This window comes from Chiloscyllium plagiosum, chromosome 25 (genome assembly GCF_004010195.1).
Source record: "Chiloscyllium plagiosum isolate BGI_BamShark_2017 chromosome 25, ASM401019v2, whole genome shotgun sequence".
NCBI classification, from domain to species: domain Eukaryota; kingdom Metazoa; phylum Chordata; class Chondrichthyes; order Orectolobiformes; family Hemiscylliidae; genus Chiloscyllium; species Chiloscyllium plagiosum.
The window spans coordinates 46,503,679-46,525,716 of record NC_057734.1 but is presented as its reverse complement, the minus strand read 5'-3'; the positions used below and the strand labels follow the sequence as shown (position 1 = coordinate 46,525,716).

General features: G+C 41.8%; 1 protein-coding gene across 1 annotated transcript in view; it reads left to right on the top strand.

Moving 5' to 3' along the window:
* Positions 1-22,038, top strand: part of gcn1 (GCN1 activator of EIF2AK4) — a 128,719-nt gene that overhangs the window by 68,414 nt on the left and 38,267 nt on the right. Inside the window, exons 28-41 of the mRNA XM_043716089.1 lie at positions 3,314-3,457; positions 5,395-5,522; positions 6,258-6,447; positions 7,150-7,220; positions 8,979-9,144; positions 9,713-9,907; positions 10,850-11,096; positions 12,757-12,878; positions 13,137-13,251; positions 14,280-14,459; positions 18,880-19,100; positions 19,395-19,463; positions 19,827-19,965; positions 21,571-21,767. Of these exons, the coding sequence (XP_043572024.1) occupies positions 3,314-3,457; positions 5,395-5,522; positions 6,258-6,447; positions 7,150-7,220; positions 8,979-9,144; positions 9,713-9,907; positions 10,850-11,096; positions 12,757-12,878; positions 13,137-13,251; positions 14,280-14,459; positions 18,880-19,100; positions 19,395-19,463; positions 19,827-19,965; positions 21,571-21,767 (2,184 nt within the window). The remainder of the gene's footprint in view (positions 1-3,313; positions 3,458-5,394; positions 5,523-6,257; positions 6,448-7,149; positions 7,221-8,978; positions 9,145-9,712; positions 9,908-10,849; positions 11,097-12,756; positions 12,879-13,136; positions 13,252-14,279; positions 14,460-18,879; positions 19,101-19,394; positions 19,464-19,826; positions 19,966-21,570; positions 21,768-22,038) is intronic.

The window sequence follows — 22,038 nt, the reverse complement described above, 5'->3', positions numbered from 1 at the left end:
ACCTTTTCCTTTGTGATAGCCACTGCACCCACCCCTGCCCTGACTCTCTTGAAGTTCTGGTGTGCTGTTCGTGTTCTCTACCATAAAACTGATGCAGAGTACCCATACAGTTGCTCCGCTATTTCTTTGTTGCCCTCTACTACTACTCCAGCCTCATTTTCCAAGAATTTAATGTTCATTCTTGCCCCTCTCGTACCTATTATATCTCTTCTAAAAAGAATTTGCAATATTCTTTTATATTATAATTAGTGTACCCTCATGTTTTATCTTCTACCACTCCCTTATTGGTTTATAGTTGTCCTCTACTGGTTTTTAAAGGCTTCCCAATAATCGTCATTGCATTGTATGCTTTTTCTTTTGTTTTTATGTTATCCCTCTCTTCACTGGTCAGCCATGGTTGCCTCATCTTCCCCTTAGTTTCCCTTAGGATATTTCTTCTTCCTGAAGAAGTTTTCTTCTGCTGTGCTGCCCAAATTAACCCCTGGAAGTCCTGCTGTTGCTGCTCCACCAACTTCCCTGCTCAACTCCCCTTCCCATCAACTCTGGTCAGTGCCTCCCTCATGTCTTTGTAGTTACCTTTATTCAAGTGTAATACCAGTAAATCTTATTCAACCTTCTCCCTGTCAAGCTGCTAGGTGAATTCTATCATATTATGGTCACTGTCCCCCAGGGGTTCTTTTACATTAAGCTCCCTAATTAAGTCTGTCACCTCCAATATCAAATCCAGAGTTGTCTGTTCCCTAATTGACTCGACTATAAACTGCTCCAAATGAGCCATCCTGTAGACATTCCACGAATTCCTTTTCTTGGGATCCACTGCCGACCTGACTTTCTCAGTCCAATTCAAGTCACCTCATGTTTATTGTAATAGTGTCTTCATTACGTACTTTTTCTATCTCAAGATTTATTTTCTGCCCCAAAATCTGATTACTGTAGTTGTAGTTATGTTCGCCGAACTGGGAAGTTGATTTGCAGATGTTTCGTCCCCTGTCTAGGTGGCACCTTCAGAGCTTTGGAGCCTCCTGTGAAGTACTGCTGTACTGTGTCTTCTGGAATTATTTGGTTCAGTTCCTGCTGCTTCCAGTTGCCAATTCCGATTGTGCATTGTTGTGGCCGGTATGTTGGGTCTAGGTCAATGTGCTTGTTAATGGAGTCTGCGGATGAGTGCCTGCTTTGTAGAAATTCTCTGGCTGTCTTCTGTTTAGCTTGTCCTATGATGGTTGTGTTGAATTTGTGGTCCTTGTCATCTGTGCATATAGCTATGAGGGGGAGTTGGTTATGGCTAGTTAGTGTTCGTGGATGAGGATTATTAGTTGCCTGCCTGTTTGTCCTATATAGTGCTTTTGTGCAGTCTTTGCATGGAATCTTGTAAATTATGTTAGTCTTGCACACAATAGGAACAGGCAGTCATCCACAGACTCCATCAACAAACACATAGACCTAGACCCAATATACAGGCCACCAGAATGAGCAACCAGAAACAACAGGAATGGAACCAAATAAATTCCAGAAGACACAGTACAGCAGTGCTTCACAGAAGGCTGCAAAGCACTGAAGATGTCACCGAGACAGGGGACAAAACATTTCCAAATCAATTTCCCAGCTCGATGAACATACCCACAACTACAGCAACTGGCACCCAAGCGACACATATTTATGCAAATCTTTAACATCCTGATTACTGCTAGGAAACCTGTACATAACTTTCATTGAGGTGTTTTGTCCTTTGCAGTTCCCCAACTCTACCCATACAGATTTTGCTTACCCATACAGATTTTGCTAACCCTATATCCCAGCCTGCTATCGATTTAATTTGATTCCTTACTAACAAGATAATCCCACCCCTTCTGCCCATCTGCCTGTCCTGATTGGAGACATATCCTTGGATATTTAGTTCCAGCACTGATCCTCTTGCAGCCATGTCTCTGTGATGTGCCACAGCATTGTATCCACCAATTTCAGTCTACCCTACAAGCTCACTTACCTTGTTTCGTATATTGTGCGCGTATAAATACAACTCCCTCAGTACTTTATTGACTGCCCCCGTTTCTCATTTGTCCCCTTACCTGCTTTGCTTGAAATTAGATTTCTGACCCTTCCCATACTCTGTCCTATGACTTGTTCTGAAAACTTTAGTAAGCTCTCCTGAGCCCTCATCCCCTTTAACTGTTTTGATAAAGCCCTATCCCTAGCCTTAGATATGCAATTTGTCAGGACTCTGGATCCAGCCTGGTTTCTGCTAGAGCCCATCCCATTGGAAAAGCTTCCTCCTTCCCCCAGGACTAGTGCCAATGTACCATGATTTCAAACCCATTTCTCCACACCAATTTTTGAGCCACACGTTTATTTCTTTATTCTTTTTGAATCTGACAATTAGCTCGTGGCTGACATGGTAATCCCATAGAGTACCTTTTTTGGTTCTGGTTTTTAATTGAGCCCTGAGCTGCTCATATTCCCTTGGAAAAGTCTCTTTCTACTGATGTAGTCAGTACCTACATAGACCACGACAATTGGATCTTTCCTCTGCCATTCCAAGTAACTCTACAGCATGGATGAGCTTCTCAGAACCCAGGCACCAGGCAGATTTTGGGATTCTTCATCCTAGCCACACAGAACAATGTCTCTTCCCCTGATTGTACTATCTTGATTACAACTGTATTTGTCTTTCCTCAAGCTCTTGAATTGCTCCTTATATCAAAATGCTACAGGCAGTATATTCATACTCCCCACAGAATCTGCCCTCGTCCACACAGGAAACCAGAATCTCCGATCTGTTAGACAGGCTCAGCTCAGCAGGTCTGGCAGCAAACGTGTCAAGAGGAACAAGAGTTGACTTTAGAGTCCAATAAGCTTTACTTGGAACTAGATAATCTACTTCATAGTGGTTGAGGGATATTTATTCACAAGGTTGCCAAGAGCATCCTGCTATTCTTTGAATGATGCCTTGGAGCATTTTGCATCCAGCTGAGTGATTATTTAGGGCACCAGTTTAACTCATTTAAACAACGCCAACTGTTATCGTGTTGCACTTGCCCTCTGTGTTGCTTTGGTGTCAATCTATATTACTGTAAATCTTCCTGTTGTCAGATTTGAGCCCATGATCTTCTGACTCATTGAGTAAGTGTGTTACTAATAAGCTAAGTGAGCAACTGTGTTGATACTAGGTTTGCAAGTTCTTAGGCACTGTTTGTATAAAATAAGTAACATGATTGCCACAGAGGTTCCTAGCTACAGAAAAGCAACAGGTAAATTGAAAGAATGTATTTGGATCTCCATTATTTAAGAAATATTTAAATTGTGTCTGTTTTTCTAGGTGCTAGCTTCGAATACACTGACTTCGTTATGTGCCAGCAGCAGTGGTGAGGAAGGGTGTGCATACGCTGAACAGGAGGAGATTGATGTCTTGTTGCAAGCTTTACTGTCGCCTTGTTCTGCAGTGCGAGATGCTGCTCTAAGGGTAAAAGATTTGCTATAAATATGTCCATCAAGTAGCAGATGGATACGGGTCAAGAGTTGGCTTGCTGCACTAGTTCCTTGTTTCACAGTGTCTGAAATTGTATGTTTTTATCAAGGCATTCAGTTACCAATCACAGCCTTATCTCTTCCTTATCCCCTGCTGTGGAGTCTTCCAAGAACTCTTCAACTCAATATTTGTTCCGTCACCCTTAATGACTGTCTTGGTCTAGCAATCTGGTATTCCCACCCTTAACATCTAATTTAATCTCTTATTGTTTCAAAACAGACCAACATCCAAAGTGCTTTACAGTTGTTTAAGTGCTTTTGAAGTGTAAGCAGAGTTACAATATCTAGGCCCTTAGATGCAATCCAATGCTTTAACCAAGCTTTTGGTCTCTTCTCCTAATCTCTCGGACAGTTTTTATTTGGTTGCACTTCTGTGAAGCAGCTTTGCACATATTTCTATTTTAAAGTATGCCTAACTGTAAGTTGCTTTTGTTTGACATCACCAAGGCAGTGGTCTGGAGCAGTGTGTCATGAGTAATCACTGCTAGCTTCACAAGATGGAGCAAGTGCCTTGGCACTGCTTTGCTTGTAAGAGTGACCTGTCGTATTTTCTATTGTACTATTTTGGTGCATCTATATTTGTGGAGTGTAAATGAGTCAGGGTAAATATTAGGTTACTTACTGTGGGTATGATCTTAATTCTCTGACATTCATTCTACTTGTGCATCACCTTCATTATATGCCATTATATTCAAGGTTAAACTCAAAGCTGTTGACAAGGCAGCACCAAGACCTTACATTCTTGTTTTATTAAAAGTGAATGTTCTAATCTGATTATTTAGCTAAATCTAGTACAGTTGTTGTTCTATCATTGTTTTCTGCATCAACAACTTTATGCAGGACATATTAAGAGGGTGTTCATTGTAGAAAAGGTGCCAAAGGTGTTCTTTTAAAATGACAGCCCTGTCAAAAGCGAATTTAGGATTGTCGCCAAACGCCGGTGAGCCACACAGATTTTGGGGAAAGTCTTCAGAAGCATGTGAAAAAGCAGAAAAGTTATGGGAAGGAATTCCAGACATTGAGGTCCAATAAGCTGAAAGCAACTGCCAATAGTGAGGCAACAGCAGAGGAAGGACGAGAGGCCAGAAATGTTTTTGTCTGAGTTTGAGAGTGCCTTTCTACTGATTTTGAATTTACTGTCCTGTTATTTGTGATGTTATCTTAGACCCACCACTATCTCTCATTCCTCCCGACTTGCATTGACTTGGAAGTAGCTTTCATCTGCTGTTTGTGTTTAGTGCATTTCCAACTGAGTACTACATTCTGTCTGTAGTATTCGGGGCATTGTTTAGAACAAACCCTATTAAAAAAAAATTGAGGGGGTATCATCCAGTTTGTTCATGCTTTTAAGTTTTTGGTGTCTTCCTCTGGCAGATTTTTTCTGATTGGCTGGATTATCTGCAGTGAAGGAAAAGTGTGCATTTCTACTGCACCTTTCAATGCCTACAGGATCTCCCATTATATCTAAAGCAATACTCTGGTTACCCCATATATAGTTAGAAGTCAATGGGTTCACAGCAAGGTCCCTCAAACAGAAATGTGCGAATACCTAATTAAAATCTGTTAGTGATTTTGGTTGAGTGATAAGAAAAGAGCTCCTCTGTTCATTTTTGAAAAGGTACAATGGAATATTTTATGTCCATCCAAGAAGTCAATGTGACCCCTCTTTAATATCTCATCTGCAGGTACGACTTAGCTACTTGGGAAAACACATTCTTCTCACACTCGTGTGAGTCTAACTGCTGTTGAGTCACAGTGAACACTCCTGTACTCGCCTGTGTTTGCATGATGTAATGATAATGTCAGTTAATTTCTCTTGATAACTCCTATCAAAATGATGGGAGTTATCCTATGTCTCTGGTTGTTTTGCAGGGTCTGTTGGAGATGAACATGGTGTTGCCGACCCCAGATAGTGATGAGAAGAATGGATTGAACTTACTGCGCCGATTGTGGGTTTCCCAGTTTGATGTGGACGAGGAGACCAGATTGCAGGCTAAACAGTGAGGGATCAGTTTATTTGCGAAATACTGGGTGATTTAACAGTTCGTTTGAGGAAGTTAATGTGGACTTCATAGTCTAGTTTGTTAAATGATATATCTTTGCTAGTTAAAGATAAAAAGCATGATCAGAAGAAATTGAAAGTTCCAGTTATTGTCAAACCCATTTACTATCTTTTCCTCAGATAAATTGAGAATGCATAACAAGTGAAGTGTTGCTATTAACAAAGTGATTATTTTAATTTCAGTACTGTTGTCTGCCATGTGGTAAATAATTGCAAAGAACGTGTGCAGTGATAATGCACAACTAAGCCATGCATGAAATGACTTGAATGAAATGCAGATTTGTACTGGGTTAGTTTACTGAGAGTGTAGCAATAGACTACAGCAGGATGGGTTGTAAAGATATCACCATTCCTGCTCCTTGTGATCACCATCTAGTCATATGAAAGTCAGAGGACAGTTGATGAGGTGAGGAGATTGGATTGGCTGTCCTGCTTCCTTCGAAGCAATACTCAGCCAGAACTCTCACCCGAAAATTGGACATTGGTGAGGTACTGGAAGGAACTGGTGCCTATGGTATAATTCTTTGGCTTGTGTTGATACTTTTGAGAGAGCATTAAATTGTCAAAAAGAAATAATGGAGCTACAGCTTTCCTGCTTCCACATCTGACTTGGAACTCTATACACTGTCTGCCTTTCTGTTTGTCTATCAATCCATCTTTGTAATCTTTTTAGGTTGTGGAGTACAATGGGGTTGGAGCTGCAGCCAAACCTGTGTTCATTGCTGATTAAAGATGTGATATACCACGAGGATGCCATACGCCAAGCAGGAGCAGCAGCCCTGTCTAACGCCGTGGCCCAGTATCAGAGCCAGGCTGCCGAAGTGATGGCCAAGCTGATTGAAATTTATCAGGAGAAGCTTTACGTAAGTTCACTTTGGAAAAGTGTAGGGAAAAAGATGCCCAGGCATTTGGGCAAATTTGAAGCCAAGACTGCTGGAGTTATATCATTACTAACTTACAGTAGAGAAAGGAATAAGTAGAACAGTTGATATGTTTGTAGCTAGCTCTGCAGAGCATGCTGAAGAGAACTTGGCAACAGTAGAAGCTTATATAGGTTTGATCAAAGCCAAAAGAGGATGCTAGTTCTTCGTGTAATGGGAAGCAGACAACATATTGAAGAGTTAAAGTTTGTAGCCGGTCAAGAAATAGCTCAAGTCAAAGAAGAAAGTGTATGTTCCATGTGATGGAGCACAAGGAACAAGTTTAAATGACCTATGTTAATTTCCAATATCCTTTCAAATTAATTTCTTTAAAATTAGAGAAGTGTTGATCAGTCATACATGATTGTAAGTGGAATAAAACAAGGAATTAAGATTTAAAGTTTCACAAAAGAAGATTAAGCCATGTCAATTCATTTGCACAAAGGTCTAAGGTTGTGGGAACTCTTCACTGTTAGGATTTGTCTACAGGCCATGTAATTTTCTAGTTCAGTAAAATACAGGAGGAAACTGTTTGGGAACACTTGTTTCTATGTTTCTTGCACTCTTTGCACACTTATTATTTCCCTGTGTAGTACTTAGGTTTCTTAGTAATTACCAGGAACTAATTGTTTTTGTTCTGTTCAGAGGCCACCGCCAGTCTTGGATGCCCTTGGTCGAGTAATTTCGGAATCTCCACCTGATCAGTGGGAAGCCAGGTGCTGTATTGAGAATTTGATGGTATAAGCTAGCTGAAATGAAATGCTATATTTTTTCTCCAAAGCCCCCCTGTACTCTCCCCTTCTTGAACTCTCTCTTGTCCCTGAGAGCTCAATCTGAGCTGCGTTTAGAATTTTTGGAATGTAAGTGCCACTGAGAGGGCTAACTTTTCGTTGCCCATAACACTGTGATCAGTAGCCTACATAGGATTGGGAGATCTTTGATTTTTTGACGCAGCAGCTATAGTGCAATGACAGCGTGTGCCCAAGTAAAGATGCTGTGTGATTTGGAGGTCATCAGTTCCATTGCTACATGCTTCCTTCCAGTAACCCACCTAAATGATTATTCTTTAGTGTGCAAGGTAATCATCATGGATAAGATATTTGACTGGAGAAACTATTGTTGCTGAGCTAAATTCTCAATAATTTATTGAATTAAATTGAATCAGTTTGAATCGAATTGAATCAATTATTGTCATGCGATTTCAATATAAAAATAGTGAAAAGTGTACTGTCACTGTGTGTAGATACCATTCTCATTAACTTAAAATAAAATGAAAAATGAAGATAACTTAGGGAGTCCAAGTTTTCCTTCTCTGTTGCTACAGTCCCACTCCAGGCTTCACCGGGATCCCCACTCTGATCAACACCAGCCCACACCGTGCCATCACCAGGATCCCCGTTCCGATCAACACCAACCCCATGCCTCTCGCCACCAGGATCCCCGCTCTGATCAACACCAACCCACACGCCTCTCGCCACCAGGATCCCCGCTCTGATCAACACCAACCCCATGCCTCTCGCCACCAGGATCCCCGCTCTGATCAACACCAGCCCACACCGTGCCGTCACCAGGATCCCCACTCTGATCAACACCAGCCCACACCGTGCCGTCACCAGGATCCCCACTCTGATCAACACCAGCCCACACCGTGCCATCACCAGGATCCCCGTTCCGATCAACACCAACCCCATGCCTCTCGCCACCAGGATCCCCGCTCTGATCAACACCAGCCCACACCGTGCCGTCACCAGGATCCCCACTCTGATCAACACCAGCCCACACCGTGCCATCACCAGGAACAGTCCCACTCCAGGCTTCACCGGGATCCCCACTCTGATCAACACCAGCCCACACCGTGCCACCACCAGGATCCTCGCTCCGATCAACACCAACCCCCACGCCTCTCGTCACCAGAATCCCCACTCTGATTAACACCAGCCCACACCATGCCACCATCAGGATCCCCCCTCCGATCAACACCAGCCCACACCGTGCCACCACCAGGATCCCCGCTCTGATCAACACCAGCCCACGCCGTGCCACCACCAGAGTCCCTACTCCATGTAGATGCGAGGTCCCCCTCCAGGCTTCACAGGCTGACCGACTCTGTAATCAACCTGTTCAGATATGTCAGAGCGCACCTTTGGAGCGGGTGAGACTTGTCCCCTGCTTGGCCTGGGTTTATTACCACTGCAGTACAGGAGCCCTTTTACTTGCATTACAAACTTAGGAGCAGCTGTAGACTGTTCACGTTGAGGTCATATTTTCCCTTTTACAAAACGAATGATCATAACCAGTGCAAGTTCGGTCCTTTGGTCTCTGTGTCAGAATTCTGCACCAGTTGCATTTAACTACTCTCCATTTGGGGAGCTATGCAAATTTACTTAGTGGTTTGACAGTACTTTAGTCAGTGGAATGCATAAGTGAAGACAGTTTCATACTGTTTATATAATGAAAGTATATTTATATTGAAGGTGTGGGATTGCTCTGGCTTTGAACAATCTTTCCCAATATTTGGATGGATCTCAGATAAAGCTGCTGTTCCAATTCTTTGTACCTGAAGCATTAAATGACCGTCACCCAGAAGTTAGGAAGTGCATGTTGGATGCAGCTCTGTCTGCACTGAACACCCATGGAAAGGTAGATCTGTCTGCTCTCCAAAATAACCTGTTTTTGTGGCTTTTGAGTATGCTGGTTTAATTGTGTATAACCTGTGGTGAATAATTAATTTTTAACAATTACTGTTTAGAGTCTTGTATTAAGAACTGGTACTTCACAGCAATATTGTAGGCAGCAATGGTGCCATAAGCCAGGAAATTAAGAGCACTGTTTGATGTGGCTCAGTTGGGAGAATTCTCATTTCTGCATCAGAAGGATGTAGATTCAGATCCCACTACAGGGACTTAAACACAGTCTAGGCTGACAGTCCAGTGTAGTAGTGAAGGAGCACTCCACCTGTCCATCACCTTATTTAAGAAAAACAGAGGAGCTCTGATCAAAATTTATATCTCAACCAGCATTGCATTTTCAAAAAATATGATTATCTGGCTGTCAGTAGAATTTGCTGTGTTCATTTTTCAATATTTAAACATGGAGCTAACCTTCTTGGATGTTAACAATTAGTGTATTGGTTCTGTTTACAATATAACAGAAATCTAGCAAATCACAAATCATTTCCAACACTTGTACTGTACCTTCCTCCCTGTAGGATAACGTTAGTTCACTCCTCCCGGTATTTGAAGAATTCCTGCGGAATGCACCGAACGATGCTAGCTATGATGCTGTGAGACAGAGTGTGGTCATTCTCATGGGTTCACTGGCAAAGCATTTAGACAAGAGTGATCCCAAAGTGAAACCCATTGTGGCAAAGCTCATCACTGCTCTCTCCACACCTTCTCAACAGGTAATGTGCTCAACTATCAAAATACTTTCAAAAATACTCAGACAGTGGGATAGTCCTGGGCTCAATGGTAGCATTCTTGCCAGAGTCCTGGGTTCAACTCATAAGTGAGAGGCAGCAGTACATAATCTAGCCTAATGCACCACTGTAATACTGAGAGAATGCCCTACTGTCACATGCCATCTTTTGAATAAAGCATGAAAACAAAGCCTAGTTTGTCTTTGGGTGAGTGTAAAAGATCTCCTGACACTATTCAAAGAAAAGCTGGACGTTCTTACTGGTATCTTAATCGATATTTATTGTCAGATTTTGCATCATTTGTGGGATCTTGCTATGGTGCAAGTTGCCCCTGTGTTTCCTACATCAGTGGCCATATTTCAGAAGTACTTAAACAAAACAGAGAATGCTAGAGAAACTCAGCAGGTCTGACAGTATCTGCAGAGACAGAAACAGAGTTAATATTTCAAGCCTGTCATGACTTCTCTTCAGAAGTTCACAAATACTGCCAGATCTTAAGTTTTTCCCGAATTCTCCTGTTTTTGTTTCAGATTTCCAGCATGTTCAGTATTTTGGTTTCATTTCAAAAGTACTTGAGTGGTTATAAAGTGCTTTGGGACCCACCAAAGTCATGAAAGATACTTTTTGGAGCAACCCATTTTACATAACTGAGCTTTTCTTTTAAAAATAAAGTTATTGGTGAAAGTATGAGATGTATTGGTAGCAGAACCTTTTGGAATGTACAAAAGGAGGACTGCAGACGTTGGAGATCAGAGCCAAAAAGTGGGGTGCGCGAAAAGCTCGAGAGTCGATATGCTTTTCAACCTACTGCTCCTCAGATGCTGCCTGACCGGCTGGGCTTTTCCAATACCACACTTTTTTTTTTTGAACCTCTTGGAATGTTTAATGTAGTTTTCCGGGCTGAAGTGAATGTTCTTGGTGCAACAGGTTCAGGAGTCAGTTGCCAGCTGTTTACCACCACTGGTTCCTGCCATCAAAGATGATGCCTCTGGAATGGTTCAGAAGCTGCTGCAGCTGCTGTTGGAGTCAGATAAATATGCTGAGCGGAAGGGGGCAGCATATGGACTGGCTGGGCTGGTGAAAGGATTGGGCATTCTCTCCCTGAAGCAACAGGAAATAATGGTAACGTTAACTGATGCCATTCAGGACAAGAAGAACTTCCGGAGGCGGGAAGGTGAGATGAGCATCTGTCTATTTCTAAAGTTAAAAACTGTATTGAATAATAACCAAGGCGATAGAAACAACACCCACAACATCAAAGGTCTTTGCAAGCTGGTTAGCTCCAAGTATGTCGAAACTTGCTCATTTTCACATCCATGTAACAGCAGCACTGCTCTATACAGAGGTCAGTCATCAGTTCTCCTCATTCCTGTTGTGTATGAGACGTTATTGAGAACGGTTTGGCCCAATGACAGCAATCTCACTGGAAGCTGACTGGGGAAATCATTTTTATTTTCATGTGTTTATCATGTAATCCAACATTTTGTTCTTTTGGTGCAGCAGAGTGTAACTTTACTTTGCTTAGTCCATCTCTTGTGTTCTCCACAGCATCATCCCCCAGTTTTAGAACATGTTCAGTGTCATTAGCATTTATGTTTGTTGATGAAGTTCCATCGGTCAGTAACTATATTTTTGAATGGAAAGGGAGAGATGTTTGAGCGGAAAACTGCTTTTTAAAAAAAAACTTCAGTTACCAAGGAGCTTCAGAACAGGTAACAAAAACCGAGTCACGCTGGCTGGTAAATTGGTAACAAGGATCCTACCTTTCCAACAAACAGTAGAAGCCTGAAAAGCGGGTTAGATTTTCTTTATATAGTGTTGTTAGAATATGGACTGCATTGCTGTAAATTCCTGCTGAAACTGGTTTGATCATTGTTAAAGAGGGTTTTAGAGAAATATGCTTCATAAATGGCACAACAATAGCTGGCTGAAGTGAGGAATTAACAGTGGCAGACACAATGGGCAGTATGGCCTTTTCCTGTGCTTAAATGTCAGTGGATATTTGCACTAAGTCTCAAAGAAGATTTTATAAAATTTAACGTATTTTTCTAATCAATCTGTTCAAAAATGTGGTTATACACCTCCATGTGGGAATTGAATCCAGGCCTCCCAGTCGAGGGGTAGGGATACTACTACATGCACCAGAAAGGCCCCAAAATCACCGGGATTTGAACACTTCTTTGGATTATTAAACTAGTGACAATATTTCTAGGCCATTGCTTCCCATTAAAAAAAAAACATATCTTCTAATCAACTGATTCAGAGATATTATGACAAACCTCTGGAACTGATAGGATTTGTCCAGAGGTAGGGATGTTACTACTCTGCGATAAAATCCCTCTTAAATAAAGTAGATTTATGTTGCATTTGGTCTTAACTTACCAGTATCACTGCAGTACCTTCAGTTCTTCAGATTCAGTATAGGGTTAATTGTACAGGTTGTCATGCTATAACATAAGTTTTGTCAATGCAAATTCACAGTAACGAGATTGATGAATTCGGAACGTTTCTAAAACACAAACTTTTAAAATGTTAATTGGTTGTAACGCAATTACATCACCAACACTTTATGCGCTCTTTCTATTGTGTGATTTTTTTTCTATAACACGGACTTGCACAAGACGCAACCATCGCATTGTAGAAGAACTGTTTGAAATGCCTCTGGCAACATCCCTGAAAACCAGCATTAATTTATAGATAATACTAAATACAGTCAAGTGCAAGCTAAACTGTATTTCACCCAATCCGTTGTCTGCTTTTGTCCCTATTTTTCACTTTCTTATTTTGGTATTTTTCCTGCAGAAGCATTTACTCTGTTTCAAATTCCTTGGTAGGTGCTCTCTTTGCCTTTGAAATGTTGTGCAATATGCTGGGAAAACTCTTCGAACCGTACGTAGTACACATACTCCCTCACTTGCTCTTATGTTTTGGGGATGGAAACCAGTATGTCCGAGAGGTCAGTGCATATTGTATTCATGTCTACGCTATATGAAAGTGACTTTTTGTGAATTGTCAATTTTTATGCATAGCTTGTGTCATTAAATATCCAAAATACAGACCTAATTTGAGGCACTTTTATGAATTATGTAAAGGTTACAGATGAAACATCAGTTTTCTCTATAGAAAAGTGGTATAACTTGGTTCTACTGTTGCTTTACTCTGCAGCTTTCAAAGTTACTGATATCCTAATGTCTGCAACTTGTTTTCTCTACAGGCATCTGATGACACTGCAAAGGCAGTCATGCGTAATCTGAGTGCCCATGGTGTGAAGCTAGTATTGCCTTCACTGCTGGTTGCTCTAGAAGAGGAGTCTTGGAGAACTAAAGCAGGTATTTGGCCAAACACTAAGGGGCTGCTTTAATTCTATTGGCTTGCCATGAACTGGACCGATGATCTGCTAAAGTTGTCCAGGTTACGCATCAATCTTGGAACCACCTGATGTCATTTGGCCCCTACTTGCAATTTTAACCTGACTGTCTGGCTGGATTTTCAGCTGAAATGGTGCGGAAGAGAATTTGAGCTAGAAGTCCAAACGGTTAGGTTATCTTTTTACTTTCCCTGTGGAAGCAGGAGCATTAGGAATGTTCTTCTGGACTCTCTAAGGAACTCTTGGGTCTCTCTACGCTCCTATCCATTCCTGATCATGAAGTGGCTCCAACAGCCGACAGAGGACAGCCAGCGTGATGTGCAGTTCATTGATCCATAGCATCTGCACTGCACGGAAAGCAGGCTATTAGGTCCATTGTATCCACACCAACCTTCCGAAGAGCTTCCCAACCAGACCGACCCCACCCCCACCCTCTTCCTGTAACCCTCAGTTTTCCATGGCTAATCCACCTACCCTGCGCATCCTTGGACACTGGGCATCAGCATGGCCAGTCCACCTAACCTGCACATCTCAGACTGTTGGAGGAACCCGGAGCACTCAGTGAAAACCCACACAAACACTGGGAGAATGTGCAAATTCCACGCAGACAGTTGCCCAAGTGTGGAGTTGAACCCAGGTCCCTGGCACTGTGAGGCAGCAGTGATAACTACTGAGCCACCATGCCACCCATTTCTCTGCTATTTCCTACTGTCTTGTAACTCTAAACTGATTAGAAATTAAAATTGACTAATTTCTGGATGCGTTTCTAATGTTTAAGAATGTCACAATCTCCCAAAACCCACCTAAATTATTGGAGTCTAAGATGATATTCCTATCTTAATTTCCTAGTGCACCAAATGCAAATCTGTATTGAAGGTATCTGTATCTGAGATGAATAACATACTTGTTCTGTTTGAGCTTGTATGACTTTGGTAGCTGGCAAACTTTTGCCAAGATGCACCCTTAAACTGTCTGTTTCTGTACCTTTAGGTTCTGTGGAATTACTGGGTGCTATGGCATACTGTGCTCCCAAGCAGTTGTCATCCTGCCTGCCAAGCATCGTGCCCAAGCTGACTGAAGTGCTGACTGACTCTCATGTGAAGGTGCAGAAGGCAGGACAACAAGCCCTGCGGCAGATTGGTTCAGTCATCAGAAACCCTGAGATCCTGGGTGAGTATGCTGTGCAAGGCATTGTATGTAGAAAATTGATGACCCATGTCAATCATTATCTACTAGTCGTCAGGTTATAGACTGCAAACTTTGTTCTAACTGACACTCTCAATAAACCAGCAAAAACTATATACCTCAAATACTGGGTATATACCTCAAATACTGTAGGTTTATTGTCATACTGCTATCTCCACAATATCCACATGGTCAGTTGAGGGTGCAAATGAGAAGGCTCTCTGCCCATAAGTTTTTTTTTAAGGCAAAGTTGCATTATTGCCTACGTGGTTTATACTGTAAATAAAGTATAACAGTGATGTAAATACCCTTTGCATTACATCTCAATTACTTAGTGTGTTTTTAACATTTGATTCTGTGGATCTTTTGATCAGCCAGTACACTCCTGGTCCCATAGGTGCTGGTTAATAAAAAGTTTACTGTATTTCTTAAATTATATACCCTATTCCCTACGGAAAATTTTCTCATGCATAGTGCAAAACAAATTTGTTTAAAAATGATAGAACTACATCCTATCTAGAATAATTTGGGGCATTATGCATTGTTGGTGTTATCTTGGGAAAGTCATGTCATCCCTTTGCACTGCTTAACTGGGCTAATTTGGACTACACCTTATTTTGTGATTATTTTCCCCCTTCCACTTTTGGCAATGTTCTTAACACATTTGGGCAATCTTTCTTTTTACACAAAGTGTAGAATAGAAATGGAATCATAGCTTATCTTTATCAACCTTTTCTATGTGCACTGGTTAGGGATTCTAGAATTAGGGGGCATAGTCTGAGAATAAGAGCCAGACCATTCTGGAGAGATGTTAGGAAGCACAAAGGGTGGCAGTTGGTTGGAACTCTCTTCCACTAATGGCAGTAGATGTTGATCAGTTAGTAATTTTAAATCGGAGACAGATAAATTGTGTCTAAGCAAAGATATTAAGGGATATAGGCCAAAGGGCAGGTATATGGCGTTAGGCCACAAATCACTGAATGGCAGAACAGGCTTGAGGCGCTGAATGGCCTACTCCTATTCCTATGCATTCACAGGGTAGAAGAAGGCCATTCTCCCCATCCAGTCTGACCAGCCAACAGCATTATCTTTTCCCACCTTACAGCTGTTGGTCTATAGTCTTGTTTGCAGTTCCAGGCACCTTTTAAATAAGATGAGAGTTTCTGTCTCTCCCACCCTTTCAGGGAATGGGTTCCAGACCCCTACCACAGTGTGGTTTTAAAAAAAACTCTATTTCTTCTATCTGTTACTCAACATTTATGTATTTGGGTGGAGGGTGAAATCAAAAAGAAATTTAGAAAAACAAAGTTTGGCAAGCAAAATCAAAGAGAATCAAAAGAAGTTTTATTCGCATATAAGGGTAAGGAAAGAATAATGCTCATAAAATACCAAAAAAAGTAAGATACATCTGGAGGCAGATGTCGTTCTTTGTTGATGCTTCTCTGTCTCCGCGAAAGAGAGCTAATACAAACGTTTTAGTTATGATGGAAAACTAAATTATTGGATATGCTAATTGTAGGGGAAGAGTGAGTGTCAGGGGATTAAGCATCCTTGAAAGTGTATTAACCAGCAAGGCCAAGTGCAGTGTATCTCAGATTGTGGAGAAAGCACAGGAAGGAAGCAGTGCAAAGTCTGGTCATCACTTTTCAATTCTGACAGAGTACAGATGCAGTGCTGAGTAATTGGAAGGCTGCTAGTGTTGTATCCATGTTTAAAAAAGGAGTGAGTAACCTATTAATAACAGGCCAACCTCAGAACAAATTATTGGAACCAATTTTGTAAACAACTTAAATTGTCGCTTACAAAACATGGAGAGTAGTCAGCGAGGACCTATTAAGGATAGATCATGCTTGAACTAAGTGACTGATTAGATTGAATATTGGAGGAAGTAACAGGGAGGATTAGTCAGGGTAGTGCAGTTGGCATGGTCCACACAGATTTTAGCAAGGCCCATGGGAACATAGCAAGCTAGATCCAAAATTGCCCAATGACAGGAAACAAGATCCAATTGTTGATAGCTTTTGCAATTGGCAAATTTGCCAGAGGGTTCAGTGCCACGTTCCCTGCTTTGTGAAATGTATATTAACAATTTGGATGTAAAAGTGGAGAGTGGTGATGAAAAGAATTTGCAGACGACACAAAAGTTGGCCGTGTGGTTGATAGTGAAGAGGATAGGTGTAGACTGCAGGAAGGAATCACAGATCTTGTCAGGTAAGCATAGAAGTGGTAAATGAAATTCTACCTAGAGAAGTGAGGTGATGCTTTTGGGGAGGTCAAACAAGGCAAAGAAATAGACAATGAATAGGAGAATGTTGGGAGGGGTAGAGCAAATGAGGATCCTTGGAGTGAATGTTCACCGACCCCTGAAGGCAGCAGGGCTGGTCAATAAGGTGGTTGAGAAAGCATTTGAAATCCTTTCTTTTATGAGTATAGAATATAAAAGTAAAGAGCGTTTGTTGCTACTGTACAAATCATTAGATAGGCCACATTTTGAGGACTCTGCAATTCTGGTCATCTCACTGCAGAAAGGATGTAATTGCAGTGGAAAGGGGATTTAAGAAGTTGTTTGTCAGGCCTGGAAAAATGCAGCTGAGAGGAAAATTTCGATAAGCTGTGGAATTCTCCTTGTAACAAAGAAGGTTGAATGGTGGTCTGATTGAGATGTGAAGGTGTTCGGTTTAGGGGCCTGGATGGGTAGGGCATATTTATCTACACAGAAAGATGAGACTAGGGGCCAGATTTAAAATAGTTGATTGAAATATGAGAGAGAGATGATGCAAAATGGTTTCACTCAGAAAGTGACTGACAGGATAGTTGAGGCAGAAACCCTGGACCTATTTAAAAGGTGTCTGGATATGCACCTCGAGTGCTGTACCATGCAAAGCTATGGATCAAATGCTGGAAAGTGGGATTAGACCGGGGAGGTGTTTATCACTTGGCATAGAGCATGATAGGTTGAAAAGTGTGGCTCTGGAAAAGCACAGCAGCAAGAGGGTGGTGCCAAATTGGAGGGCTGGATCTAGGATGAGGTGGGGACTGGTGAGATTTGGAAACTGGTGAAGGGTCCCAAAGCGGAAGGTGAGGTGTTCTTCCTCCACTCGTATGTGTCTTTGATTTGGTGTGTAGGAGGCCCAGGATTTTTATGCCCTTGTGGGAGTGAGAGTTCAGGCAGTTGAAGTGGTTGGCTACATGGAGGTGGGGTTGTTCTGTGCATGTAGACCAGAGATATTCCCTGAACTGCTCTGCAAGTTGATGCATGGTCTCGCCAATGTCGAGGCGACAACGTCAAGAGCAATGGGCACAGTGGATGAGGTGGATGGATGTGCAGCAAAATCTCTGCTGGATTTGAAATGATCCTTTCAGGCCTTGGACGGAGGTTAGGGGGGAGATGAAGGCATAGGTTTTACAACTCTTGCAGCTGCAGGGGAAGGTGGAGGGTGGTTTGGTGGGGGGTTTGGACCTAACAGGGGAGTTGCGGAGGGAATGGTCTCTGCAGACCGCCAATAGGTTAGGGAGGGAAACCTATCTTTGGTGCTGGGGGTCTGACTGTAGGTGGCGAAAACGGCAGAGGATAATGCAATAATCTGGAGATTCATGGGGTGGAAAGTGAGGACTGATAGAAGCAGGGGGCTTCTATCCTTGTTGCGGTTGGAGGGGTAAGGTTAGAGAGCGGAGGTGCGGGAAGTGGAAGAGATGCATTGATCACAGAGGGCAATGTTGATCACATGGGAGGGGAAGTTGTGGTCCTTGAAATAGGAGGACAGCTGGCGTAGAATTGTTCCTCCTGCAAGCAGGTACAGTAGAGGTGGAGGAATTGGGAGTAAGGGATTGCATTTTTACAGGATGTGGGGTGGGGGATGTAGTCAAGGTAGCTGTGGGAGTCAGTGGATTTGAAAACAGAAAGAACTGTGGATGCTGTAAAGGGCTATGTCTCAAAGAGTTGAGTGTTAAATCCGTTGGATAAACAGAAACTGCACTTAGTTTCCACAAGCAAGATTATATCTATTAAACATGAACAAAAACAAAGTACTGTCAATGCTGGAGATCTAAACTGAAATGCTTAGCCAGCCTAGCAGCATTCGGGAAGAGAAATTAAGTTACTATTTCACAATTGTGACCTTTCATCCTGCCTTTTGGTAGGTCACTGACCTGAAATATCAAACTCTTTCTCTGGTAGATGCTGGCAGACCTACTGAGTATACCAGCACTTTTTTGTTTAACAATAAGATGATTTTCTGTTTTTGTCTGATAGTTGAGTGGTGCCTGTCCCAAAATACAGTCCTTTGTGTCTGATGTTTTCAATACTAGTGACTATGAACTATATAAAAAGCAATTTAGTTTGCTTAACTTACTCATTCTAATGAAAGCAATGCACAGAACTGAATGTTTTAAATTGTTTATCCAGCAATCACGCCTGTTCTATTGGATGCTCTGACGGACCCATCCAGGCGGACACAGTTGTGCCTTCAGACTCTGCTCGATACCAAATTTGTCCACTTTATTGATGCGCCATCTCTGGCTCTGATAATGCCCATTGTACAAAGAGCATTCCAGGATCGATCTACCGATACCCGTAAGATGGCAGCTCAAATTATTGGGAATATGTATTCCCTTACTGACCAGAAGGTAATGCTTGTGATTTTGCAGATGATGAACATGTCCTTCCTCATTCTCCTGTATTATTGAAAATTATTTAATTTCAATTAATTACAGCACAATAGACATGTGTAATCCAGTGGCTAGGTCAGATATATACTTGGAGCTGCAAGATAGATTTTAACCTGTTAAACTAAAACAAATCACAACCATCACATGCCATGATGGGAGAGACACTGTTAAGTGCCACGGTTAGCGAATAAGTGAAATGAAGTTTATCATCAAATCAGAATTGTTGACTTCTTCCCATTGATATGATTCCAGGATCTTGCACCATATCTGCCCAGTGTGATGCCTGGATTGAAGCTATCTCTGCTAGACCCTGTTCCAGAGGTAAGAATATTTACTGTCTCCAGTTAACCTAACCCTGGCTATGTTTACCTAACCTGGAACCAATTTCAGACTAACAGTTAAAAATATTGTTTGTGACAAATGGAAGCATTAGCAACTGAGGATTTGATCTGTCTTGGCTCATGGCTGACAGCTTGGACTACTTTGAAGCCATCCAATACTTGGAGCTGCTCTCAGTTGCTGACCCTGACCCATCAGTCTGATGCTGGGCCATGATGTGTTATAGTTGCTTCAACTAAACCTGTATACTTTTTTCAATTTGCAAACACTAATGCTGTTGGATCAAGCACAAACTTGAAATATTTTATTTAGTGCTCAAGTTCATGCAGTTCTGTCATGTGACAGGTTCGTACAGTATCAGCAAAGGCTCTGGGGGCAATGGTGAAAGGAATGGGCGAGTCGTGTTTTGATGACCTGCTACCTTGGCTTATGGAGATGCTGGCTTCAGAGCAGAGTTCGGTTGATCGATCTGGTGCTGCACAAGGTGAGGAGGTCAGAACTTCCAAAAGAGGAAGTTCTTATAGTAATTGATTAACTGGAGACCATATTTCAGCCACATGTACAAAGGCATGTCAGCAGTAGTTTTCTTGACACCAGACAAGGAAACAGTTAATTGCGAATAATTTCTTTCCAACTTTAATTGTGTTCAATGTTATTAGAACTTTGTTTCAGAAAAGCTCAATTTTATAGAACAGAAACTTTGAAAAGTTTATTTTATCGAACAGAATGGTTTGTTCTGCTTCTCTGGTGCCTGTGGCCAAGAGGTTGTCTTTAGGCCATTGTGACATCCTCCTGAAGTTGACTTTCAGCACCTGCTGTTTTTCTCAGATTTTCACTATTCTTTCTCCCTCCGTATTCCTCCCTCTGTCCCTCCCTCCCCACCCCTTCCCCATTTATCTAAGTTATCAGGTAATTTTCTGTTAAATTGTCATCATGAAGTTTGTCTCCAATTAGGAGCTGAACAGAATTTGACTTTAACTTGCATCAATCCTGCTTTTTGCTCATGAATTATTCCATATTTTATTTGAAAAGATTTATCAAATGTTTGAGCTATGATTTGGTGGTCAGCACTGGTTCATTCTGCTTTATCAATTAATCAAAGCTTATGCTGGCAGTTGACAATTCATCTGCATTTTTTATTCTTGACATAAAATGCAATCAGCATCTGGTTTCAAGCCCTACAAGTACTTAGCTGGATCCTCTCCCACATCAAGCATTCTTTTATGGTTTCTCTGGCAGAGCACAGGTGATGTTGATATATTTACCCTGCGCATTCAGTCTGCTTTCTTTTCATGCATGACCCAATGGTTTTGCTAAACAATTCTTGACATACAGCAATGGCTAGAGGCTAGAAGTTCTCTGCACACCTCTCACTCGACACCACAATGTTGTCATGCATGAATTCTTGAGCATTGTTGACACAAGATCTTCCTTATGGATGTAACATACAAAGTAGATGCTGGAGTGGCCCGTAAAGCTTCATGAAGCTGCTGTGTCCCTCTGTAAGGTCATGCTTGATCTTTGACTTCAATTCCACGTTGCTGTCCGATACCTATTTCCATAGAGTTTTGGAATCGAGGAGAATCAATTGATATCAGCCTTGAATTTGCTCATTGACTGAGCATCTACTGCCTTTGGTCGAAAACTTAAAATATTCGTGACCTGCTAAGTCAATAACTATTATTACTGTCATAATTGAACAACCCTTTATCGTGGGACTTAGTTCTAGAGTCATAACCCGGGAAACCTCTCATTATCTAGCCTGAGATAAAATTTAGAATGTGATATCAGAACTAAGGCTTTAGTGCAGAAGTGTTCATCCCTGCATCATTGTCCAGGAACAGTGTTCCATTTTGAGTTTGTCATGTGAGAATCGAACATTTACATTGCCAAAGGAAGATCACACTAACTTCGGGAAATTTAACATTCAACTTGTTGTCAATATGATTGGTGAATTTTCATACTCTTTTTAACATATTGTTGGAACTATAGATACAATTTAAAATCCTATGATAAAACTGCACAAAATTCTGTTGTTCTATCAAAGGCAAAGCCATCAAGTTTTTAATACCTTCCTTTTGCATTTCAGGCCTGGCTGAAGTAATGGCTGGACTCGGAGTTGAAAAGCTGGAAAAACTCATGCCAGATATTGTGGCCACTGCCAGCAAGGTGGAGATTGCCCCACACGTCCGTGACGGTTACATGATGATGTTCATCTACCTGCCTGTGACCTTTGGAAATAAGTTCACAGCATATGTAGGACCCATCATACCTTGCATTCTGAAGGTAAAATGCCAGTTCTAAATTGGTGAAACAGTTGTCATCCCTTGTCCTATCTGTACTTTTAGATTAGATTAGATTACTTAGTGTGGAAACAGGCTCTTCGGCCCAACAAGTCCACACCGACCCTCTGAAGAGTAACCACCCCCCTACATTTACCCCTTCACTTAACACTACGGGCAAGTTAGCATGGCCAATTCACCTAACCTGCACATCTTTGGACTGTGGGAGGAAACCCACGCTGACACGGTACTTATCCCAGGTAAGTATCTTACCT